General features: G+C 44.5%; 1 protein-coding gene across 6 annotated transcripts in view; it reads left to right on the top strand.

Annotated features, from left to right (window-relative positions):
- CRTAC1 (cartilage acidic protein 1) overlaps nucleotides 1-27117 on the top strand; it is a 1069217-nt gene that overhangs the window by 841569 nt on the left and 200531 nt on the right. For all 6 annotated transcript variants that reach the window (XM_082267474.1, XM_082267475.1, XM_082267473.1 and 3 more), the window contains exon 8: nucleotides 18743-18879. In XM_082267474.1, the coding sequence (XP_082123600.1) occupies nucleotides 18743-18879 (137 nt within the window). The remainder of the gene's footprint in view (nucleotides 1-18742; nucleotides 18880-27117) is intronic.

Below are 27117 nucleotides of genomic sequence, written 5' to 3'. Positions count from 1 at the left end.
GGTGTGGTTACACGTGGTCTGCGGCTGTGAGGCCGGTTGGGTGTACTGCCAAATTCTCTGAAACTCTTTTGGAGACGGCTTATGGTAGAGAAATGAACATTTAATTCACGGGCAACAGCTCTGGTGGACATTCCTGCAGTCAGTATGCCAATTGCACGCTCCCTCCAAACTTGTGAAATCTGTGGCAATGTGCTGTGTGATAAAACTGCACATTTTAGAGTGGCCTTTTATTGTGGCCAGCCTAAGGCACACCTGTGCAATAATCATGCTGTCCAATCAGCATCTTGATATGCCACACCTGTGAGGTGGATGGATTATCTCGGCAAAGGAGAAGTGATCACTAACGCAGATTTAGACAGATTTCTGAACAATATTTGAGAGAAATCGGCCTTTTGTGTACATAGAAAAAGTCTTAGATTTTTGAGTTCAACTCATGGAAAAATGGGGGCAAAAACAAAAGTGTTGCCTTTATAATTTTGTTCAGTGTATATAAATCACCCAGAGGGGAATGTTTTTTTTTTTCCACATTGAGCGTACTGCGGCAAAGTTGCTTGTTATCGTCCAGTGACGTAGGTCTACGTCGCTGGACTCCTCCCCTTGTGGGCGGCGCTCGCGCGCCGCCGGAGGCTCACTCCGGCTGTATTCAGTCACAGCGGGAGTCGGGCCAGGGGAGGAGAAGCGGTGATCACTGCCGCTCTTCCCCGATCGTCGGGGATTGAGTGAGGAAATCCGCCTGCTTGTGTAAACAAAGCGGGCGGATCTCCTATGTCACATGCAGGGACAGATTACAGGATTCAGCATAGCTGAACCTGTGATCTGTGTCTGTGTCACACAATCCCCTCCCCTCACACAGGTCAGTAAGCACCAGGCATACATTAACCCCTTGATCACCAATAAAGTTAACCCCTTCCCTGCCAGTGTCATAATTACAGTAACAGTGCATATTTATAACACTGATTACTGTAGTAATGTCACTGGTACCCCCAAAAGTGTCAAAAATGTCAGTTAGGGGTCCGATCTGTCCGCCGCAATGTCGCAGTCCCGCAAAAAAAAAAAAACGCAGATCGCCGCCATTACTAGTTAAAAAAAAAAACAATAAAAATGACATAAATTTCCCGTAGTTAGTAGCTGCGATAACTTTTGCGCAAAGAAATCAAAATACGCTTATTGCGATTTTTTTTTTACCAAAAATATGTAGCAGAAAACAAATTGGCCTAAAATGTTAAAAAATTTAGATTTTTACATTTTTTGGGGGGGGAATATATAAAAATATAAAAAAATGTGAAAAATATTGTTATTTTTTTCAAAATTGTCGCTCTTTTTTTGTTTATAGCGCAAAAAGGAAAAATCGCACAGGTGATCAAATACCACCAATAGAAAGCTCTATTTGTGGGGAAAACAGGGACATACATTTCATTTGGGTACAGCGTTGCACAACCGCGCAATTGTCCATTAAAGTAACGCAGTGCCAAATCGCAAAATATGGCCTGGTCAGGAATGGGGTAAAATCTTACGGTCTTAAAGCGGTTAAAAATACGCTCATTGAGAATTTTTTTTTTCAAAGACATGTAGCTAAATACATTTTGGCCTAAATATATGACAAAAATTTTATATATTGGATATTTTTTAACTGTCAAATTAGAAAAATATTGTTATTGTTTCAAAATTGTCGCATATTTTTTTATTAATATCGCAAAAAAGGAAAAGCGCAGAGGTGATCAAATACCACCAAAAGAAAGCTCTGTTTGTGGGAAAAAAAGGACATCAATTTCATTTGGGTACGGCGTTGCATGACCGTGTAATTGTCAGTTAAATTCGCACAGTGCCTAATCTCAAAAAGTGGCCTGGGCGTAAAGCAGGAAAATCCTCCGGTCCTAAAGTGGTTAAAGCCGCATTAAACCCAAAAACAAAAATGCGATATATTGCAGCTTAGATATCGTATAGGACTGAATGAGAAAGTTGGGTATCTGTTGGCACAGAGGGAGGTCTGATTCTGTTTCTTATTTTCTCTGCATGGGTCCTAATGCTGCATACAGGCTTATGTATTGGCATGCAATCCTGCAGATGCTGAGCAGTTCCTGACACTCGGGTCAGAAAGTACACATTGATTGGAATGGGTTAGTACGCAAACAGTCAATGAAATGCTAGCTTTGCGTTATCTGGCGCCATGACAGAATTAACTTGGCCACATCCGATGCTGCAGTCTAATCCCCCCCACCACCAAAGAAGGATCCTGTGTTCCCTGGAAGGAGAACTCGAGGTCAGAGCCAGGGGCCACAGATGCATTGCAGCCTCCACCTCTCGTGTCTACAAGCCTGAAGTATGAGAATGTCATTTGTCACCCCCTTTGCCCGCAGTATGCTGGTGAATACGCCATTTATCTTCCTTTCCTTCCATAGATGTCTAATTGCTTCTGCTTGCAGATCAGAGCCGCAGACAGGAACGTTTTTCTTGATTCCTTTCGTTATTTTCAACTATTTGCTAATGTTAACTGAGCTGATCTGAGGGCCGGTTTACCTCCCAACACCGCGCCGTCCCTCTGATGTTCTACTTCTGAAGCCATTTCGGGGCTTTCAAGAGCGACGCAGAACAGAGCCGTTTAAATCAGACATTTAAAAACCAATGAGATGTAAAATAATGGAGCTTCCCCACCAAATCTCCACTCTTTACGTTTAACCTTCACATGGGCTGTTAACCGTCCTGGGAAGAGGTAATTACAAAGCGGGGCTTCTATGCCAGTTAATTAAATATGCTTTGAAAAGCTCTCTGTAAGTAGGAAGGAAAACATTGTATCGGTAAGCGGGAAGTGGGGACCTGTCACGGGGCTAATGTTCTTTGTTCAGCCGCCTAATGATTGTCAAGCCAATGAATGGCCTAATCTTAGAAGGACAATTTCTACTGTCGGATAATCTGCGGGCAGCGAGAGAAAGAGATTTCCCTTCGATAAAGACCCTCCTGAAGCTTTGCTTGCTCTGTGATACGGCCATGGCTGCTGTTAGAAATCATAGGGCCCCGTACCAGTGCCAACATTAAATGGCCTTGGGCAATGCAACACTACACAATCAACCACGAGAATAAAAATGCAAATTATCGATAAGGCAATATTTATTGGTACAGCAGTGCCAGGCTAATGACAGCTTCCAAGTTCCAATGACAGCTGGGTCCAGGGAACACACACACGAACCGAACTCAGACTCAACTCTCCTGTGTGCGCCTGTTCCATTGGAGGCATTCCTGCAGTTGTGGGCTCCCTCTCCATGGCCCAAGTGGCCTGACCACGACACAGGGCCGACACACCGACAGGCGCTTGCCACCTGCTAAGTTCGGCAGTGGGATGCCCACGGGAAACGGGGGCCATTGCTTGGCTGGGGCTGGGTCGCGGGGCAAGTGGGGCTGACTTTACTGGTTTGTTTTTTTGTTAAATATAGTGAAATGTGATTTTTCGTAATTTTTCCAAAAAAATGGTGTTTGAAAAAAAATATTGCAATGACCGCCGTTTTATTCTCCAGTGTCTTTGCTAAAAAAAATATATGTAATGTTTGGGGTTTTAAGTAGTTTTCTAGCAAAAAATACAGATTTTAACTTGTAAACAAAAAGTGTCAAAAATAGGCTTGGGGCTAAAGTGGTTAATGTACCTCTGTTGCAGAAAAATACAAGCTTTCTTTGATTGTTAGAACAAGGCCTTACCTGAGCGCATGCTGTGTTCATAGAAAACTTCATGACTTCCTGGTATGTAGATTTGGAACGTGAGAACCAGTAAGACACAGGATCTCATTAGCACACACGCACCTATCAAATATGTTTGCACGGCATTTACAATGTCTCTCCAGATGGGCCTGGGCAGTGGGCCACATGCTAAACTCTCTCGGGCCGCAGGTTGGACACCCTTGATGTAGTACAAGGGCCTGCCTGATTGGATACAGAGTGAATGGATGGATAGGTGTGTCCTTCTATTCCATAGTTTTGGTTAATCTAAAGGAAACTGTACAGAGATTTTACATTCAGATTCCATAGTGTATGGTCACTTTCATACATATACAGCCGTGGCCAAAAGTTTTGAGAATGACACAAATTTTAATTTTCACAAAGTCTGCTGCTTCAGTGTTTTTAGATCGTTTTGTCAGATGTTACCATGGTATACTGAAGTATAATTACAAGAATTTCAAAGGGGTCAAAGGCTTTTATTGACAATTACATGAAGTTTATGCAAAGAGTTAATATTCGGAGTGTTGACCCTTCTTTTTCAAGACCTCTGCAATTCTCCCTGGCATGCTGTCAATCAACTTCTAGGCCATACCCTGACTGATGGCCGCCCATTCTTGCATAATCAATGCTTGGAGTTTGTCAGCCGCTTCTTGAGTTCTCAATGGGATTAAGGTCTGGGGAGTTACCTGGTCATGGACCCAAAATCTCCATGTTTATTTCCCCAAGCCACTTAGTTATGAATGTCGCCTTATGGCAAGGTGCTTCATCATGCTGGGAAAGGCATTGTTCCTCACCAAACTCTTCTTGGATGGTTGGAAAAAGTTGCTCTCAGAGGATGTTTTTGTACCATTCTTTATTCATGGCGGTGTCCTTAGACAACATTGTGAGTGAGCCCACTCCCTTGGCCAAGAAGCAACCTCACACATGAATGGTCTCAGGATGTTTTACTGTTGGCATGACACAGGACTGATGGTTTTTTCTCCGGATAAGGTTTTTTCTGGATGCCTCAAACAATTGGAAAGAGGATTCATCAGAGAAAATGACTTTACCCCAGTTCTCAGCAGTCCAATCCCTGTACCTTTAGCAGAATATAGGTCTGTCCCTGATGTTTTTCCTGGAGAGAAGGGCAGGGCTGTCTTTTCCAATGGGCATGCCCGGCGGTTGCCTGGGGACCCCACTTGCCAAGGGGCCCCACACACATGGACATGGTGGCAATTACTGTCAACAGGCCTGAAGCCAGAATCCAGATTACCTGGTGGTCTAGGGCCCCCCCCGTTGTCCGCCGGGCCCCGCCGACCACCCCCCCCCCCGTTGTTGTCCGCCGGTGGCTCGAGCCTCAGTCTGCTGTCTGTACTGCACACTATATACATATTACAGGGAACACTATATACTACAAGAGACTCTTTTAGTATATAGTGTTCCCTGTAATATGTATATAGTAAGTTATATACTCCAGGTAGTAGTTGTACTCTCTTGTAGTATATAGTGTTCCCTGTAATGTGTATTCTCTTGGGTGATTGTGTAGGCAGGGGGCCCCAGTGCACTGCATTGCCCAGGGGCCTATAAGGCTCTTAAGATGGCACTGGAGAAGGGGCTTCTTTGCTGCCCTTCTTGACACCAGGCCATCCTCCAAAAGTCTTCTGCTCCCTGTGCGTGCAGATGCACTCACACCTGCCCAGTGGTGTATTTTGGTTTTGTGCTGCCCTAGGCAAGACTAAAATTGGGCGCCCCCCCTATGTAAATTTGCCCCACTCCTTCCTTTTTAACAGATGTGACTCCCTCCAAAATGTAAGGACTACAAGTCCCATCATGAACCCCTGAGATCTCACGAGGGGGAGGGGGGTGAGAGGCGGTAGGAGAGAGAGGGATGAGGGAGAGAGGGAGGGATGAGGGAGAGAGGGAGGGATGAGAGAGAGAGAGAGAGAGAGAGAGAGAGGGGGTATGAGAGAGAGAGAGGGGGGGGATGAGAGAAAGGGGGGTGAGAGAGAAAGGGGGGGTGAGAGAGAAAGGGGGGGGTGAGAGAGAAAGAGAGGGGGTGAGAGAGAAAGAGAGAGGGGATGAGAGAGAAAAAGAGAGGGGGGTGAGAGAGATAGAGGGGGGATGAGAGAGAGGGGGGATGAGAGAGAGGGGGGGTGAGAGAGAAAGAGAGGGGGGGTGAGAGAGAAAAAGAGAGGGGGGATGAGAGAGAGGGGGAATGAGAGAGAGAGAGAGAGAAAGAGAGAGGGGGAATGAGAGAGAGAAGAGGGTTGAGAGAGAGAGAGAAGGGGGGGTGAGAAAGAGAGGAGGGGGGTGAGAGAGGCGGCTCTAGCAACCAGTGGCCAATAGAGTCTCAGGTGGAGGGGGGGCAGCTGTTTTTGCCCCCCCTGCAAAGTGCTGCCCTAGGCCTGGGCCTTGTTGGCCTAGGCCAAACTACAGCACTGCACCTGCTTGCTGCCATTCCTGAGCATTTGTATCAGTGGATGCAATAATAACTAGAAAAGGAATGGACAGAGGGCGCACCAGCCTAGCGCATTATCCTTAAAACAATTTATTAAAATGAAAAGACATACACATTATACTCACAAAGCAAATGTGCAACACGGGCAAACATGAGCAATACAGGACCACCAAGGGTCTCCACTGAGCATTCTCTGCTGCCGCAGGCCGTGGAAGGATGCGGATCTCCAAAGAACCGCTTTACGCGTTTTAGGGTGTTCCCCCTTCATCAGAGCTAATTAGAGGAGTGAGTGGTAGGGCTTTTTGTATTCTAAAAAGGTCACATGATCAGGTGCAAATGCTCCACCCCTTCTCACATTATTATGGTCTGAACTGGCTCTTCCTTCATATGGAGTCCTAACATAGTTCAGCGGGTGGGTTTGAACATGTAATACACATTGGGAAGCAAGGAACATCATAGAACATTACATTACATCAAATACTGTGCTTGTAGCTGCATTTAGATGGCATACAATGATTGCACAATGAAATAGGGCTGAATTTCTGTCTTGTTTTTGTCAATCTTGTAATGCTTGCTATTATGAGGTCATAATGTTATTATTGTTCATCAGTGTATTGCATGACATGGTCATTGATTTATTTGCACATGTATTATTACTATTATTATTTTTTGTTTTGTTTTGGCCCACCCATAAGGGGTGAAGCATTTGCACCTGATCATGTGACCTTTTTAGAATACAAAAAGCCCTACCACTCACTCCTCCAATTAGCTCTGATGAAGGGGGAACACCCCGAAACGCGTAAGCGGTTCTTTGGAGGTCCACATCCTTCCATGGCCTGCGGCAGCAGAAGATGCTCAGTGGAGACCCTCTGTGGTCCTGTATTGCTTAGGTTTGCCCCTGTTTCACATTTGCTTTGTGAGTATAATGTGTATGTCTTTTCATTTTAATAAATTGTTTTAAGGATAATGCGCTAGGCTGGTGCGCCCTCTGTCCATTCCTTTTCTAGAAATTGTTTGGGTTACCACGACCTGTTGAGAGTGGCAGCACGGCCTGGGCAACTTCAACTAGACCTGAATCGCATTCTTAGGATACCAGCCTCAAGGCCACCTCTCAAGCGCAGGAGTCATTTGCTGTTTGATGCAATAATAACCCCAGTGTCAGTGGAGAAAATAATAACCCCCAGCATTGGTGTCAGTGTACGAAGTAATAACCCCCAGCATTGGTGTCAGTGAGTGTAATAATACCCACAACATTGGTGTCAGTGGATGCAGTAATAACCCCCAGCATTGGTGCCAGTGTACACAATAATAACCCCCAGCATTGGTGTCAGTGTATGCAATAATAACCCCCAGCATTGATGTCAGTGAGTGTAATAATACCCATAACATTGGTGTCAGTGGATGCAATAATAATCCCCAGCATTGGTGTCATTGTACGCAATAATAACCCCCAGCATTGGTGTCAGTGTACGCTATAATAACCCCCAGCATTGGTGTCAGTGAGTGTAATAATACCCACAACATTGCTGTCAGTGGATGCAATAATAACCCACAGCATTGGTGTCAGTGAGTGTAATAATAACCCCCAGCATTGGTGTCAGTGAGTGTAATAATAACCCCCAGCATTGGTGTCAGTGAGTGTAATAATAACCCCCAGCATTGGTGTCAGTGTACGCAATAATAACCCCCAGCATTGGTGTCAGTGAGTGTAATAATACCCACAACATTGGTGTCAGTGTATGCAATAATAACCCCCAGCTTTGGTATCAGTGTACATAATAATAACCCCCAGCATTGGTGTCAGTGTACGCAATAATAACCGCCAGCATTGGTGTCAGTGAGTGTAATAATATCCACAACATTGGTGTCAGTGTATGCAATAATAACCCCCAGCTTTGGTATCAGTGTACGCAACAATAACCCCCAGCATTGGTGTCAGTGTACACAATAACAACCCCCAGCATTGGTGTCAGTGTACACAATAATAACCCCCAGCATTGGTATCAGTGAGTGTAATAATACCCACAACATTGGTGTCAGTGGATGCAATAATAACCCCCAGCATTGGTGTCAGTGAGTGCAATAATATCCCTCACAGGCAGTAAAAGATCCCCCCCATTGGTGATCATGGCAATGAAAGGTAACCCCCCCCCCCCCCCCCAGTTGCTGGTCATGGCAGTGAAAGTTGGTTGTTGATCACTAACCTAGAACACACATTCCCACACCTCTCTCTCTCTCACCAGGCCAGAACTTTACTTGTACAGTGGGTGGTGATGACTCCGCCAACAGTACAGTTTCTCCTTCAGTGCCAGGTGGTGGAACACAGAATATTCCAGCACCCAGCACCCCGCAGCCACTCTGATATCTATATGGTACCCTACAGCCCGCAGGTTGCACACAGAAGGCCGGAGGGCTGCATATGGGGCACCGGGGCCTTAGAGACTGCAATGCTGCAGATATGTGCGGTCACCTATAAGTACCTCTGTTTTTTTACCTGCAGTCTTTATTCATTTTTGTGGCAGTCTCCCTAATCTCTACATGCAAATAACCCTAGTTTCTTTTGTCCTATTGGATATATCCATACTTGGTTTTGTGGCGTGTAAGTAACAAATTAGCATTTGTAATCTACCTGCCCCAGTTCTAGAAGACCTCTTATCTCACAATTCCCAGTCCCAGATGTAATGCACATGAAGCATCCATAAATACATTTTATCAATGTCTTGGTACATGCAACATCACTCTAATCATATATCATGGCATATTGTTTACTGAAACAGATCAGGCCAGAGACACTGCCATTCATTATGGAGCATCTCGTTACATGACACATTAGGGGGAACGCCAAGTAAGAGGAAAAAAGCTTTTAGTTTCTGCCTGATGGAGAATTCTGGAAAACAGCAGAATTAACTAGATCCCCGATGTAATTAATATATAACTGGCACATGTTCCTCATTAGACTGAGTACAGTGCCATAAATTATCTAATTAACAAGTAATTGGCGCTCCCTTTGTTTTCACCTTAGGAGAGATGTAAAAAGGCGGTGTTGTCTACAGCAGTGGTTGTCAACCTTATTGATACCAGAGCCCAGTTAATTTTCTCAAACCTTCCATATTTAAATAGGGGACTGGGGCAACTGTGGGGGATGTGTCCCTGGAGGGGGCCAGAGGTCTGTTTAGGAAGCTGGGGAGTAAGCAGGGGCACTGTGGGAGACTGAAGTGCACTATGGGGCGCTTCTGGAGATTGGCAGCACTACGGGGGGGCTGGAGGCTCTGTAGCAAGCTAGGGGGAAGTGTGGGGTGCTGGGAGCACAGTGGGAGGTTTGGCAGCACTGTGGGGGCTAGTGGGCCACAGGGGGTCTGGGGGGACTGTGGGAGGTTGAGGGGCACTGTGGCTCACTATAGCAGGATGGGCAGCAATATGGAACTGGGAGGCACTGTGGGGGCTAGTGGGCCTCAGGGGGTCTGGGGGGACTGTGGGAGGTTGAGGGGCACTGTGGCTCACTATAGCAGGATGGGCGGCAATATGGAACTGGAAGGCACTGTGGGGGCTAGGGGGTCTGGGGAAACTGCGGGAGTTTGAAGGAAACTGTAGCCCAGAAGGGGAGCCTGGGTAGCACTATGGGAACTGGGAGACACTGTGGGGCTAAAGAGTCTCAGGGAACTGTGGGTGGTTGAGGGGCACGGTAGCCCACAATGGGAGTCTGGGTGGCACTATAGGAACAAGGAGGCACTGTGGGGGCTAAGAGGTCTCAGGGGGTCTGGGGGAACTGTGGGAGGTTAACTGGAACTGTGGCCCACAATGGGAGTCTGGGTAGGACTATGGAACTGGGAGGCACGGTGAGGGTTAGTGGGTCTCAGGGAGTCTGAGGAAACTGCGGGAGGTTGAAGGGAACTGTAGCCCACAATGGGAGTCTGGGTAGCACTATGGAACTGGGAGGCACTGTGAGGGCTAGTGGGTCTCAGGGAGTCTGAGGGAATTGTGGGAGGTTGAGGGGCACTGTAGCCCACAATGGGAGTCTGGGAGGTTCTATGGGAATTGGGAGGCACTGTGGAGGCTGTAACGGAACCGCGACTCACACTGTGTTTGTGGGCTTCTGTCAGTATACGGCTTCCTTTAGTCTTGAACATAGATATCAGATTTTCCAGCCTCCCCCCCATACAAAGCTAGCCAACAGCTTGTTCTGGAACCTTCTCCTTTATTGAACAGTCACACAGTTTATATACCGCATGGACATCCCCCTTCTGATCAGATTACCACAGACAGGTCAGGGGTTGCCTGATTACATTATCATATGGAGATGAAATTGTATACAGAAATAGGATTCACCTGAACTAAATATCTAGCCCTCTGGACAGAAACAATATGGGAGTTCATTACCAATTAGCAATGGGACAGACAGGCTTAACAGAATCCACATTATACCTCAATACACAGACAAAAGGTGAGACCGCCAGTGACATACTGTTCGTCTCTGACATTGAAGAACATGGAACAGAGGCCAATGTGATTAGCTCTTTCAATGAACATGTTCAGAATCAAACAGGCCAGGAATAGTCCTCACATACTTCTCGAGATACATGGCTGACAAATATTACTGTCCCACTTGAAGCAATCCAAACCACATTCTCAGTGTCCACCAAGTATCTGTCTTTCACTCCCAGTGACAGTGAGTACCGTCACAGGGGCTATGGGGTCTCAGGGGGATCTGGAGGAATTGTGGGAGGTTGAGGGGCACTGTAGCCCACAATGGAAGTCTGGGTGGCACTATGAGAACTGTGGGCACTGTGGGGGCTAAGGGGTCCCATGGGTCTGGGAAAACTGTAGGAGGTTAAGGGGCACTGTACCCTACAATGAGAGTGTGGGTGGCACTATGGGAACTGGGAAGCACTGTGGCAGGTTAGGGGATCTGCAGCTGGCTCGAGGCCCAGAAGGAGAGAGGCTACGGTCCAGTGGATGAGAACTACAGGCCTTTAGCAACTATTCAGATTCTAATTTCTAAATTAATAGTGTAGCAAAGAAATGGAAGGGAAACCTATGATTTGTGGTTGTAATAATAAAAAAGGCAACCTGCAAAAGAAAGAGTAGTAACGCTTAGAAGTCCCACCACTGGTGAGTCCAATCTTCTTGTCCTTGTTTGAATGGACGAATCTTCTGCATCTGACAATTCCCAGTGTGTTGTATGCCTACACCCCCCGCTGTGTAATGGGCTTCCACGTTTTTTCAGTTGGGCCATAGCAGATAGGTAGCTGATGGTGGGTGGGACCACAGTGCATAGTATAGGGCAGTGATGGCGAACCTTGGCACTCCAGATGTTTTGTAACTACATTTCCCATGATGCTCAACTACACTGCAGAGTGCATGAGCATCATGGGAAATGTGGTTCCAAAACATCTGGGGTGCCAAGGTTCGCCATCACTGGTATAGGGTGCAGCCATCCAACATAACCAGATGTGCCAGATGCTAAAGATTCTTCAGATGGTGTAGTTTGTAACAGAGGGAAGGTCAGTCACTGGTGATGGGATTCCACACAGTGGAGTGGGGTTGGTTCCTTGCAAGATCTCAGTATTTCTGAAGGATTCCATCACAGAAGTCTTCATTAACATATACTGGGATGTTGTCTTTTCCAAAACACTTTTAGGCCTCATACAGAAATACAGTATATAAGAAAACAGAGGTAAAAATCAGATACACATGTGAGGTATCACCACGAATGTTAGAGCGAGAGCAATAATTCTAGCTACTCCTCTGTAACTCTAAACAGGTAACCATTAACATTTTTTAGAGTGTAGCCTATGGAGATTTTTAAGTACCATAGTCTGTCGCCATTCCACGAGCGTGCACAGTTTTAAAGTAGTTAAAACAGAAAAGAAGGATGGCGCTCTAGCGTGCACATATAGTTAGTAAAGTTTAAGTAATGACCCCAAAAGTAGTCTCATAGAAGGCCTTGAAGGTTTAATGAACACACACGGATTAAAACAATTCAATACATGTACTTCCAAACCGAACCCTGAAGCCTCTGAATCTCCTTGGGGTGCTGTGGGGATCCCTGATGGTGGCCGTGGGACTCCAATAACATCGGGTAACCCAAGGTGGAAAAAGGTGCTCCCTGATGATAGATGTCAGCATCCAATGGTAGAGGCTCACACGCTCCTGTGTGCGGCCGCTACACTGAACCGGGGCCAATGCGTTGTCCGAAACCGAGTCTTCCGTGAGGACCGGAAGTGGCGCATGGATGACGTCACCGGAAGTGACGCCGAGGAGATAAACAGGAAGCCGGGCGGGACAGAGGAAGTATCGCAGGAGCTTCTGAAGAACTTCTGGTTGCCACAAATACATGTTTCGCTATATCAAGCTTTATCAACTTGATAAAGCTTGATATAGCGAAACATGTAGTTGTGGCAACCAGAAGCTCTTGCGATACTTCCTCCGTCCCGCCCGGCTTCCTGTTTATCTCCTCGGCGTCACTTCCTGTCACTTCCGGTGACGTCATCCATGCTCTACTTCCGGTCCTCATGGAGGACTCAGTTTCGGACAACTCATTGGCCCCGGTTCAGTGTAGTGGCCACACACAGGACCGTGTGAGCCTCTACCATCGGATGCTGACATCTATCATCAGGGAGCACCTTTTTCCACCTTGGGTTACCCGATGTTATTGGAGTCCCACGACCACCATCATAACACCCCAAGGAGATTCAGAGGCTTCAGGGTTCGGTTTGGAAGTACATTTATTGAATTATTTTAATCCGTGTGTGTTCATTAAACCTTCAAGGCCTACTATGAGACTACTTTTGGGGTCATTACTTAAACTTTACTAACTATATGTGCATGCTGGAGCGCCATCCTTCTTTTCTGTTTTAACTGTTTTTATACACCATCCCGTGTTAAGGATTGGGCGTCCGTGGCGCACTTGATGTACTGTTTTTACTAGTCTACAGCTTTTGGGGTCATGACACAACAGGAAAATTGCATTTAGGATTAGCGCTTGAACCTTTTTTGTGTTACAATTTTAAAGTATGACATGTTAGGTATCTATTTACTCAGTGTAACATCATCTTTCACAATATATAAAAACATTGGGCTAAATTTACTGTTTTTTTTTAATTCATGCAAATACCGTGTGACATAAAATATTGCAATGATTGCCAATTTATTTTCTAGAGTCTCTGCTTATATATATATATATATATATATATATATATATATATATATATATATATATATGATGTTTGGGGGTTCTAAATCATTTTCTAGCAAAAAATACTGATTTTAACTGGTAAGCAACAAATGTCAGTCAGAAGAAGGCTTAGGCATGAAGGGATTAATATGACTCCTTTCCATTCACTCCATAAGGGAAGCTTTATTGTCTTTATTCAGAGGATTAATCCAAGCCTCGCTCTCAGCGTTCATCATGTGGTTGCCCAACATAAGAGAATGATCTGCTCTCTCCATGGGCCATAACCTGTAATCTGTGGGTGGGAGGCTTGCCTCTGTCCCGGTTGGGTCTGTCAGTGATCTGGACTGAGTCAAGTACACACTATAAAGGGATATGCTGTGTTCATGCACTGCCTGGCCAAAATAAAAGTTGCCACCAATAAAAAGGTCACACACTTTAATATTTTGTTGGCTTTGATTACGGCACACATTCGCTGTGGCATTGTTTCGATAAGCTTCTGCAATGTCACAAGATTTATTTCCATCCAGTGTTGCATTCATTTTTCACCAAGATATTGATGATGGGAGAGTCGGAGCGCTGCGCAAAGTCTTCTCCAGCACATCCCAAAGATTCTCAATGGGGGTAAGATCTGGGCTCTGTGGTGGCCAATCCATGTGTGACAATGATGTCTCATGCTCCCTGAACCACTCTTTCACAATTTGAGCCCGATTAATCCTGGCATTGCCATCTTGGAATTTGCCCGTGCCATCAGGGAAGAAAAAATCAATTGATGGAATAACCTGGTCATTCAGTATATTCAGGTAGTCAGCTGACCTCATTCTTTGGGCACATGCAGTAATATCCAATAGAGTTACTGCATGCTTAGTTTAGTTAATTGCTTAGTTAATTCTAGGTGATGACTTTTTTTTTTTTTTTGGCCAGGCAGTGTATTTCATGTCTAAGGTTTACAACCACATTAATGATGCATCATGGTAACCATCTTCAAGACCAGCCTTAATTCTATGTATATTCCTCACTGATCATTGACGCGCAGCAGATGTCTCTGTCATTTTCTGAATCCAGCATGCCACGCTACAAATAATTGAAATCATAATACAATTCAGCCCAGACCTCTGCAATCTCCAGCCAGATGAATGTCATCAGAATGTATGATTGTGTCCCTCCGGTGCTGCAGCGCTTTAGGTGAGAAGAACGGCGGCATCTAATATAACTTTTCTGAGAATAGAATCACAAGCCAACGCAACAAAGAAAAGACAAATCTCCTTTCCAATGGCTTGAATCTGCTCTTTTTAAATTGTATTGCAAATCAAAGCATTATTTCCAGAGACTCGGATGGTGCAGGTGTAAAATCTGACTTCCAGAAGTGGATTATGATAAGACAATACGCTGACGGGGGACGTGAACCGACCAGAACATCTGGATCGATAAATTCTGTTATCGTCATTATCTTTATCCTAATTTACGGATGGCAGCCAAATGACTGCAGCTCCGGATCACAGTTTAGGATTAATGGTGAAGGTTACTGAGCGCCTACCAAAGGCCAAAAGGGTTCCGCGTCACTTTGCTGGAACTTTAAACTGAGTGATAAGAACTTCAGACACAATGCACATTTTAGTGATACATGGGCCAGGAATTGCTGTTTAGGTGTACCCGCTTTTCTTTTATTTTGGATGCCCTTTCTTGGAACAATTCAAATTATTCCTCAGTGATTGTCCCAAAGCCAAAGGTCTGCTTACAACCATGTTCAGGACATCGCTAAACATTACAGAACATCTTATCCAAGCCCAAAAAAATGTACCCAAATTCAACAATATCAGTCATAGCTATGGGGATTTCGGAGCTTTCAACTTCATAAAAACATAGAAAAATGACGGCAGAAAAAGCATGAGTCATCAAGTTTGCCCGTTTTTTTTTTTTTCATTAACTTTTTTGTCTGAGTATAAATCTATGTTTGTCCCAAGTATGTTTGAAGCCGTTTACTGTTGACTGTCTCACTACCTCTGCTGGAAGTTTATTCCAAGCATCAGCAAAATAATACTTTATAAGATTAGTTTAGAACTTCCCTCCAGTTAGTTTGATGGCATGTCCCCATGTTCATACGTCTATTTCCCAAAGACAACCTTTGGATATGACGCTGAGCACGGGCACTCAACTTCTTTGGTCGACCATAGACATAATATGATGTAATAGGATTTATTTTCCTACCTTTTTTTATTCTGAGGAAATAGCTGTATGTTGTTCTGTGTCCATGTGCATTGTGAATGTGAGTGACTTTATAATCATCAGTCAGATGCTGCACCTGTAGGGCTCTAATAAGGAAGTGGCAGGTTCTGTATTCCTTTAGATGTGATTTCCCTTTAGGAGTATCTCACCGAATATGACCGTTTTGTTGCAGGGGATGCCCAAAATGATCTGACTTGTATCTTAGTGCAGACTTCTGGGAAAATCAGTGAGCCAATCACACAAGCAGGAAATGATGTTTCTGGGGGGGCGTTCTGTATACCATCTGTGTACAGAATGCCTCCAGGTGGCTATATTGCATTCTACAGAAAATTACAGTGGCCGCAGATTAAAAAGGAAAGATCATTTTTAATAACCTTCAATTACAATATGACCAGAGTAGCAATGTTATGTTATTTATTTTATATATAATAATAATAATAATAATACAGTATATATACTGTATATATATATATATATATATATATATATATATATATATATATATATATATATATACTATATTATTATTATTGTTATTATTATATAGGATTTATATAGCGCCGACAGTTTGCACAGTGCTTTACAACTCGAGGGTAGACAGTACAAATACAATACACTTTAATACAGGAGGAATCAGAGGGCCCTGCTCATTAGAGCTTACAATCTAAGAGGTAGGGTCAAGAGATACAAGAGGTAATAACTGTGGGGGGTGGGCTGATGGAGAACATCGAAGTACAGTTAGGTGGATGCCAGATAGGTTTCTCTGAAGAGATTTGTTTTCAGAGATCGTCTGAAAGTAGACAAAGTAGGAGATAGTCGGACAGATTGCGGTAGAGCATTCCAAAAGATGGGAGAGGCTCGGGAGAAGTCCTGGAGGTGAGCATGGGAAGAGATTACAAGGGAGCTAGAGAGCAGGAGGTCCTGGGAGGAATGAAGAGAATGAGTTGGTTGGTATTTTGAGACCAGATTAGTGATGTAGCTGGGTGCCAAGTTATGGATGGCTTTGTAAGTTATGGTTAGTAACTTGAAATGAATTTGTTGGTTGAGTGGCAGCCAATGGAGGGATTGGCAAAGAGGGGTAGCAGACACAGAGTGGTTTGCAAGGTGGATGAGCCTGGCAGCAGTGTTCATGATGGACTGAAGCGGGGATAGCCTATTTAGAGGTAAGCCAATGAAAAGGGAGTTGCAGTAATCGAGACAAGAGATAACCGGGAGTGGATTAGAAGCATTGTGGTATCATTGGTTAGGAAGGGATGTATCTTGGAGATGTTGCGGAGGTTGAGGCGGCAAGCTTTGGACAGGGACTGGATGTGTGGCCGAAAGGATAGTTCAGAGTCCAGGATTATACCTAGGACCTTGGCATGGGTGGATGGGTTGATAGTTGTGCCATTGATGTTGACAGAGAAATCAGGGGAAGAGGAACGTGGGGGAGGAAATATCATGAGCTCGGTTTTGGCTAGGTTGAGTTTGAGGAAGTGATGTGACATCCAGGGTGATATGTCTGTTAGTAAGATGGTGATGCGTGAGGAGACTGGTGGAGTGAACTAAGGGGTGGAGAGATAGATTTGGGTGTCATCAGCGTAGAGATGACATTGAAAGCCATGGGAGGCAATCAGCTGACCCAGGGAGGAGGTGTAGTTTGAGAAAAGGAGTGGTCCAAGAACAGAACCTTGGGGGATCCCGATAGCGAAAGGAAGAGGAGAGGAGGTAGTAGAGTTGTAAGTAGCACTGAAGGTGCGTTGGGATAGGTAGAATGAGAACCAGTGAAGAGTACAGTCACGGAGGCCAAGGAAGTGGAGTTTTTTTGAGGAGCAGGTGGTGGTCTACTGTGTCAAAGGCAGCAGAGAGGTCCAGGAGGAGTAGTACAGAACAGTATCCATTGGTGTTTGCTGTTAGTAGGTCGTTCGTGAGTTTAAGGAGAGCAGTTTCAGTGGAATGTTGAGGGCAAAATCCGGACTGAAGGGGATCAAGAAGATTGGTCTTAGTCAGATGGTCGCTCAGTCGGTTGTAGAGTTCAAGGAGTTTGGAGGACAAGGGGAGTAAAAAGATGGGGCGTAGATTGTGAAGATTGGTGGGGTCCAGTAAGGGCTTTTTAACGATGGGAGTGACTAGAGTGTGTTTTAGAGAATTGGGGAACATGCCAGAAGAGAGGGAAAGGTTGAAGATGTGAGTTAGAGAGCATAGAATAGAGTCAGAGGTTGAGCGTAGCATGTGTGAGGGAGCAGGATCCAGGGGGCAGGTGGTTAGATGGGTGTTAGATAAAAGTCCAGCAACCTCCTTAATATTAGCAGGGTGGAACGAGGGAAGTAATAATTGTACCTGTGGATATGGGTTGTTAAGTGGGGAAAGTTTCTGCTCAAAGGACATCTCCTTGCGAATTGTATCGATCTTATATATACAAGCTGTACACTCGCTACTTTACATTGTAGCAAAGTCATTTCTTCAGTGTTGTCTCACATGAAAAGATAGAATAAAATATTTACAAAAATGTAAGGGTGTACTTACTTTTTTGATATACTGTGTGTATATATATATATATTTACTGTATATACAGTATATATAGTGCCCTCTGCAAAATGCAGTCCTACTAACATCTGTGAGCTCTGCTTTTATATTGGATTTCTAGTGCAGGAATAAAAGTTAAAGGAAAAAGTCTGTCATCTTATGCAATAGATAACACCGAATGTGTTTTTTTATATACAGTATCTTCGGCTAGATGCACATAGGCAGTGAAATGCAGACTTTTGGGGCATATATTTTATTTATTATCCTTGCACTGCAACCATGACAGATGGTGAAATAGGTAACCGGCACAAGGAAATCATATCTTCAGGCGAGCACAGTAAGACCAAAGTGAGAAAAAAAAACATCCATCGCGTTTTTATGTATGCAGGAACACAAATCAAATGGAAAGAAATTTGAATTTCAAAGTTGATTGTCACCGGAAATGAAAGAACTATTTATCAGCCCCTATAAACAATAATTAGATGTTTCGGGGAATATATTATTCTTGCTCCCACTGTTCTGTGTCATCAGATTGTGGCAGATTCTCAATGAGCAGGGAAATGATTTTGCTGCCATTTTAATTGGAAGATTCCCTTGATTAATTTGTGGTCTCTTATAATAGCGACTTATTAGGTAATGGAGTTCCCTTTTAATAGCGGGTGATTTTCAGCTGCTGTATCTCTTCTATCTTCCAACAGGATATTGCTTCTCAGAAGTTCTCCATGCCCTCGCCGGTCCGCACGGTAATCGCGGCTGACTTTGATAACGATCAGGAGCTGGAAGTCTTTTTCAATAATATCGCCTACAGGGGTTCTTCAGCAAACCGAATGTTCAGGTAATGTTGCAGCCTTCCCAAAAAATAATATGGCAGGTGCTCAGGTTTATACTGGGCTCTAGAGGGACTTCATTATACAAAAATAAAAAGATAACATTTATTTACTTGGTTATAAAGTCTCATTAGCAGGGATTTTTTTTTTTAGATAATGAGTACAGGTACACACCCCGACCCCAAGTAATGTATTGTCTTTACCTCTATCCTCCTCCTGAGCACCATCCCTTGTCTTTATCTCCCGATCTACCTCCGAGCACCATCCCTTGTCTTTATCTCCCTATCCACCTCCAAGCACCATCCCTTGTCTTTATCTCCCTATCCACCTCCAAGCACCATTCCTTGTACTTATCTCCCTATCCACCTCCAAGCACCATCACTTGTCTTTATCTCCCTATCCACCTCCAAGCACCATTCCTTGTATTTAACTCCCTATCCACCTCCGAGCACCATTCCTTGTCTTTATCTCCGTACCCACCTCCAAGCACCATTCCTTGTACTTATCTCCCTATCCACCTCCAAGCACCATCCCTTGTCTTTATCTCCCTATCCACCTCCAAGCACCATTCCTTGTATTTATCTCAATATCCATCTCCAAGCACCATTCCTTGTATTTAACTCCCTATCCATCTCTGAGCACCATTCCTTGTCTTTATCTCCCTATCCACCTCTGAGCACCATTCCTTGTATTTATCTCAATATCCACCTCTGAGCACCATTCCTTGTCTTTATCTCCCTATCCACCTCTGAGCACCATTCCTTGTATTTATCTCAATATCCACCTCCTAGCACCATCCCTTGTCTTCAGCTCCTTACCCACCGCCAAGCACCATTTCTTCCAACTCTGAGTACCGTCCCTTGTCTCCACCTCCTACCCACTTCCGAGCACCATCCCTTGTCTTTATCTCCCTACCAACCTCTGAGCACCATCCCTTGTCTTTATCTCCCTATCCACCTCTTAGCACTATACCTTGTTTTTATTTTTCTATACACCTCCGAGCATCATCCCTTGTTTTTATCTCCCTATCCACATCCAAGCACCATCCCTTGTCTTTATCTCCCTATCCACATCCGAGCACCATCCCTTGTCTTTATTTCCCTATCCACCTCCGAGCACCATTCCTTGTATTTATCTCTTTATCCACTTCCGAGCACCATCCCTTGTCTTTATCTCCCTATCCACCTCCGAGCACCATCTCTTGTCTTTATCTCCCTATCCACCTCCGAGCACCACCCTTTGTCTTTATCTCCCTATCCATCTCTGAGTACCGTCCCTTGTCTGCACCTCCTGCCCTCTTCCGAGCACCATCCCTTGTCTTTATCTCCCTATCAACTTTCGAACACCATCCCCTGTCTTTATCTCCCTACCAACCTCTGAGCACCGTCCCCTGTCTATATCTCCCTATTTACCTCCAAGCACCATCCCTTGTCTTTATCTCCCTATACACCTCCGAGCACCATTCCTTGTCTTTATCCCCCTATACACCTCCAAGCACCATTCCTTGTCTTTATCTCCCTACACACCTCCAAGCACCATCCCCTGTCTGTATCTCTCTACCCACCTCCGAGCAACATCCCCTGTCTCTATCTCCCTATACACCTGCGAGCATTATCTCTTGTCTTTATCTCCCTATCCAATTCCGAGCACCATCCCGTGTCTTTATCTCCCTATCCACCTTCCAGGACCATCCCTTGTTTTTATCTCTCTACTCACCTCCAAGCACTGTCCCTTGTCTTTATCTCCCTATACACCTCTGAGCACCGTCCCTTGTCTCCACCTCCTAATCACTTCCGAGTACCATCATTTTTCTTTATCTCCCTACCCACCTTGGAGCACCATCGCTTGTCCCCATCTCCTACCCACCTCCGAGCACCATTACTTGTCTTTATCTTCCTACCCACCTCCGAGCACCATCCCTTGTCTCTACGCCCTACCACCTCCAAGCACCACTTGTTGTCTTTATCTCTCTACCCACCTCCCAGTACCACCCCATTAGAGAATGCAGAACCAAGAATAATTTTGTGGTAATTTGTATAGAATGATAATAATAAGGTCAGTACAATAGATCTACAGCAGTCAGCAACAAAAATATAAGCCCCCTCCACCCAATGGTCGAAGGCCCCTCCATAGATGCTATCAAGTGACCCAACAATATAAGGCCCCCCCCATAGATGCTCTCCAACAAGTGACCAAACGATAGAAGACCCCTCCATAGATTCTGTCTATCGTGTGACCCAACGATAGAAGGTCCCTCCATAGATGCTGTCTATCAAGTGACCCAACAATATAAGGCTCCTCAATAGATGCTGTCTGACAAGAGACTCAATGATAGAAGGCCCCTCCATAGATGCTGTCTATTAAGTGACCCAACAATTGAAGGCCCCTCCAAAGATCTGGTTTATCATGTGACCCAACAATATAAGGCCCCTAATAGATGCTGTCTAACAAGTGACCCAATGATAGATGACCCCTCCATAGATGCTGTCTATCAAGTGACCCAACAATATGAGGCCCCTCAATAGATGCTGTCTATCAAGAGTCCCAACTATAGAAGGTCCCTCCATAGATGCTGTCTATTATGTGACCCAACTATATAGGGCCCCTCCATGAATGCTGTCTATCAAGTGACCCAACAATATAAGGGGCCCCCATAGGTGCTGTCTAACAAGTGACCCAACGATAGAAGGCCCCTCTACAGACACTATCCATAGATGCTATCTATTAAGTGACCTAACAAAGAGAAAGTCCCTCCAAAGATGCTGTCTATCAAGAGTCCAATCGATAGAAGGTCTCTACATACGGCCCTTCCATAGAATCCTGTCTATCGAGTGACCCAATAATATAGGGGCCCACCATAGAGGCTGTCTATCATGTGACCCAACAATATAAGGCCCCTCTATAGATGCTGTTTAACAAATGACCCAACAATATAACACCCCTCCATAGACACTATCTATCAAGTGACCCAGTGATAGAAGGCCCCTCCATAGATGCTGTCTATCAAGAGTCCCCACAATGGAAGGTCCCTCTATAGATGCTATCCATCAAGTGACCCAACAATATAAGGCCCTTCCATAGATGCTGTCTATCAAGTGATCCAACATTATAAGGGTCCACCATAGTTGCTGTCTATCATGTGACCCAACAATATAAGGCTCCTCAGTAGATGCTGTCTAACAAGTGACCCAATGATAGAAGGCCGCTCCATAGATGCAGTCTATCAAGTGACCCAACGATAGTAGGCCCCTCCAAAGATGCTTTTTTTTTAAGTGACCGGACAGTGTAAAGCCCCTCCATAGATGCTATCTATAAAGTGACTGAGTGATAAAAAGCCTCCCTATAGATGCTGTCTATCAAGAGTCCCAACAGCTGTCTATCAAGAGTCCCAACAATAGAAGGGCCCTCCATAGATGCTGCCTATCATGTGACCCAACAATATAAGGCCGTTTTATAGATGCTCCCCATTAATTCACCAAACAATATAAGGCCCCTCCATAGATATTATCTATCAAGTGACCCAATGACAGAAGGTTCCTTTATAGAAATTAAAGGGATTTGTCCATGCAAGACGTTTGGACCAGTCAGTAGTGTCTTGTGGTGGCTGTGCAGTTTCCTTTTATTTTTTTTTATGTCCTTTTTTTTGTTCAAATAATTTATTGAAAGAAGTGCATTTCAAAACAATATCATCAAAAGATAGGTACAGACTGAAAGCAGTTTACAAATATCTCAGTAAATAAACTAGTAACCATAATATAATCATCTAACAATCTATGTGTAGCCAGGTGAAAGGAATGGTATGCAGTATAATTGCGGCTGAAGTGTTGTTCCTTTAAGACTGGTGATCAGTGTGGGTTTCTCCTGCGAGAAGGTTGAGTTGGATTATAGGAGATGTAGTTTGAGGAAGTAAGAAGACTGTGTAGGATTGACTTGGCTGAACTACACTCCCAGGGAGCTGTGGGATCCGCAGAGGATTGTGGGAGAAAAGACAAAGAAGGGGCGGAGCCGGATGTGCGCTCTCTTGCTTCGGCACCTCGTGGAGAGCGGAGGGTCAGAGAGGAGAGCGGAACCGCTGCTGTGAGCGGAGTGATTGGAGGCTGAGGCCTGAGCTGGGAGAACGCGTCTGAAAGGCACCAGAGGTTGCAGTGAGGTGATCATCCCTGTGCGGAGGTCTGATGGACAGAAGTGGCGGAGAGTTGGGTGAGAAAGGCCTAACTGTCCTGAGTGCAAAGAGAGAGAGAGAAAGTCTGTGACGCAGCACAGATAAGGAAAGAGCCCTGAATAGCAGAGACGGTTGCCATCGGACACATTTCTTTAATTCTGCATTGCATGGTGAACCTGGAGCACCGCAAGTATAATTGAAGTGATACACACACTGATCATATTTCAAGCAGAACCTGGATTTATTAATACCCCTTCCCTGTGGATTACAAATGTCATTTATGTAAATGACTAGAGCTCCAGCTGCCGGCGAAGAATTGCAAGGCCTTGCTAGGAAAGAGACTTTAGTAATTCACTGCTAAAGGGGGCCCCCTACAGGTGTTAGAGTGCATGCTCTTAGTTGCTAGATTAAAGGTTGAATGCAATTCAAAAAGATACACACATATATATATATATATATATATATATATATATATATATATATATATATATATATATATATATATATATTTATATATATAGATATAGATATAGATATAGATATAGATATAGATAGATATAGATATATATTCAGCTGAGCTACTTAGACCCATCTGTTCTACAAATAGTCAGTGTAGACAAGTTTGTCTGACAGCCCCTCTCACAAGTCTTTTGAGTAATCTACACAGTGCTGTATCCTGGCCTAGGCTAACAAGGCCCAGGCCTAGGGCGGCACTTTGTATTATGACTATGGACTTCCTATTTATTATACAAATAAGTGAAATAATCCTATAATTACAATCAGTGGCAGCAAACACAAGTCCAAATATCTTAAAAGAGTAATCTTACTAATCCCATGACATAAGGCTGTACTAATGGGCACTGATAAGGCTGCACTGGTGGCCAATGATGGAGCTGCACTGGTGACCACTGATGAGGTCACACTGATATGCTGCACTGATGGGCAGTAAAGAGGCGGCACTGATTAGGCTGCACTGATGAGGCTGCACTTATGGGAACTGCTGAAGCTATGCTGATGGGCACTGATAGACTGTGGTTATGGTCTGTGGTTTACAGATGACAGAGTGGGTCATAAACAGGAAGGGGTGTGGACTTTACAGGAAGGGGTGGGTCATATTTAAATTAGGGGGTGCACAAGTTTAGCTGAAATCCAATTGGGGAAAGACCGCTCCAGGTGGGCTGGATGTCAGGTGCTGGTCGGATCCGTCAATCCGGAATCACATGAAGCAAAAAAAGAGATGACCGCACTCCGATATAAATCAAAAATTGGAGTAAAATTTATTCCACATCAAACAAATAGGCAAACTGGAACAACACACTGTGGATGCAGGACACAAAGGCAGACGCGTTTCACGACTTAGGGATGTCGCTTACTCATTGCCAGCTGGCAAATTTACTCCAATTTTTGATTTATATCGGAGTGCGGTCATCTCTTTTTTTGCTTCAGGTGCACAAGTTTAGTCAGGCCTAGGACAGCACAAAACCTAAATACACCACTGAATCTACATAATATGTTTATATGTACATTTAATTCGATATTTCTATATCTATTCATATTCTGTCTCATTGTTATTGCTGGATTTTGGGCCTTGGGTCTCATATTTGTATTTGGGACCTAGAGACTCAAAATCTTATAATACCTTTTGGTTGTTATTCCAGTTGTGTTGAAAGTATACCTGTTTATCTTCTATCCGTATTCAGTAAACTAATATACTGATATTTAAGTGTCATTGGTGTCTTTGAATTAATATGTCAGACCCAATAGTGCCTAGCGAGTCGGAGCTACCTCAGGGTCCAGGGAGTGCGGAGGGAGTGAATATACTCAGCCTCCCCCATGGTGGTTGTGCTACATATTCCAAAAAAGATAGGTGCTGGACAGCACCCCCTTTTCCTGCGCTCGGAACCTGGTCCTCAGGCTGTTACAATCCTGGAACTCGTACTGGTATTAGGCATCCATGATGGCTAGGCTTTGCTGCCCCTTACGACCAGGGTGGTCGACCAGACACTGAAAATACAAAGCAAAAAAGGGCGCACCAGCCTAGCGCATTATCCTTAGCAAGTTTATTTGGATAAAATTGTTTAAAATCAAATACTCACAAACAAACAAGAAGTTTCAGGCACATCAATTCCATACACCTGCCTCCTACCAGAGGATCAACGTCTTTACTGGAAGCAGAGGGCTGACGCGTTTCGAGGCTGTGCCTCTTCCTCAGAGCCTGGAGGAGGCAGGTGTATGGAATTGATGTGCCTGAAACTTCTTGTTTGTTTGTGAGTATTTGATTTTAAACAATTTTATCCAAATAAACTTGCTAAGGATAATGCGCTAGGCTGGTGCGCCCTTTTTTGCTTTGTATTTTCAGGTTGTGCTACATATGCAAGAGAATTTTAATGTCAGAGGTAAACCTCAAGCTGAGAAGGTTGATAACCAAAAAATTCTGTGCAGTAAGAAAAGTGAATTCAAATATATTATGTGTGTAAGGGACCCACTCAGTGGGACCCTCAGAGGGATTAACGTGGCCAACATCTGGTCTGAGGCCAAGCTTTTGTTCTATAGGAGTGGTCCACGTGGCAGTAAGGAGACCATGCCATCTCAACAGTTAGTAACCACTTGCCGACCGCCACAAGTACATATACTGCGGCGGTCAGCCCCGGCCAAGCAAAGTGACGTACCGGTACATCACTAGCCAGGCGCGCGCCCGCCCCGGCTCATTCCCTAACAAGTCAGTGCGTGTGACCGGCGGACCCGATGTCCGCCGGTCACTCGCGATCGTTCGCCGGGAAGGGAGAAAGGCAGGCGGCTAATGTAAACAAGCCGCCTGTCATTCTCCCCTGTGTAAAAATGGAGATCAGACGGTTCTACTATGTAGAACCGTTGATCTCTGTTTTTACACTAGTAGCCATGCCCCATCACAGTTAGAAACACGCCCCTAGGACACACTTAACCCCTCCCTCTCCAATACAGTTAACTCCTTCCCTGCCAGTGTAATTTTTACAGTAACAGTGCATAGGTATAGCACTGATTACTGTAGTAATGTCAGTGGTACCCCCAAAAAGTGTCAAAAATGTCAGTCAAGGGTCCGATCTGTCCGCCGCAATGTCGCAGTCCCGCAAAAAAAAAAGCCGCAGATCGCTGCCATTACTGGTTAAAAAAAAAAACAACAAAAATGACAAAAATCTTTCCCTTTGTTAGTAAACGCGATAACTTTTGCGCAAACCAATCAAAATATGCTTTTTGCAATTTTTTTTTACCAAACATATGTAGCATAAAACAAATTGGCTGAAAATGATAAAAAAATTTTGGTTTTTACATTTTTTGGGGGGAATTTCATATAAAAAAAATGTGAAAAATATTGTTATTTTTGCAAAATTGACGCTCTTTTTTTGTTTATAGCGCATGATCAAAAAATCGCACAGGTGATCAAATACCACCAAAAGAAAGCTCTGTTTGTGGGAAAAAAAGGACGTCAAATTCGTTTAGGTACAGCGTCGCACGACCGCGCAATTGTCTGTTAAAGTCACGCAGTGCCGAATCGCAAAATACCCCCTGGTCAGGAAGGGGGTAAAATCTTCCGGGGCTTAAGTGGTTAAGGGGAAGGCTGGGGAGGACAAGATTGGACCATGGCCTTGGCCTGGAATGGTAGAGGAAGATACCGAAGAATGGTTTCGGTCTCAATGAGGGAAAAGATTGTGTATCAAGGGTTGATGTGGTACAGCAGGGAGTTAAGAGGAGAGAGGAGTGAGAAGGGAAAGAGGAGGTCGGAAGGAAGGGGAGGGGTGGGGTATGGGAAGTTCCTAGAGAGAGTCCCAGCCAGCATTGCTGGTCAATGCTGGGCAATCTAGGGTTGAAAGAATTTAGTTCTAGCCTCTGTTGGAAGTCGGAGGGAGTCATCAAAAAAATGTTCATTAAATGTGAATATAAATAAACATCATCAAAGTCCATAAATTGTCCATGGAAAAAAGGTGAAAAATATATATTCCAGTGATTAAACAAACATTCTCCATAGAAAAGGCACCACAAGTCCCAGCATGCACGAGAGAGCCAATTTTCCCAGGTCCTTTGTGAATAAACACCAACACTGAAAGTA

Source organism: Pelophylax lessonae (assembly GCF_965119305.1).
Source record: "Pelophylax lessonae genome assembly, chromosome: 9".
Taxonomy (NCBI): Eukaryota; Metazoa; Chordata; class Amphibia; order Anura; family Ranidae; genus Pelophylax; species Pelophylax lessonae.
This window is presented reverse-complemented; position numbering and strand designations above follow the sequence as displayed.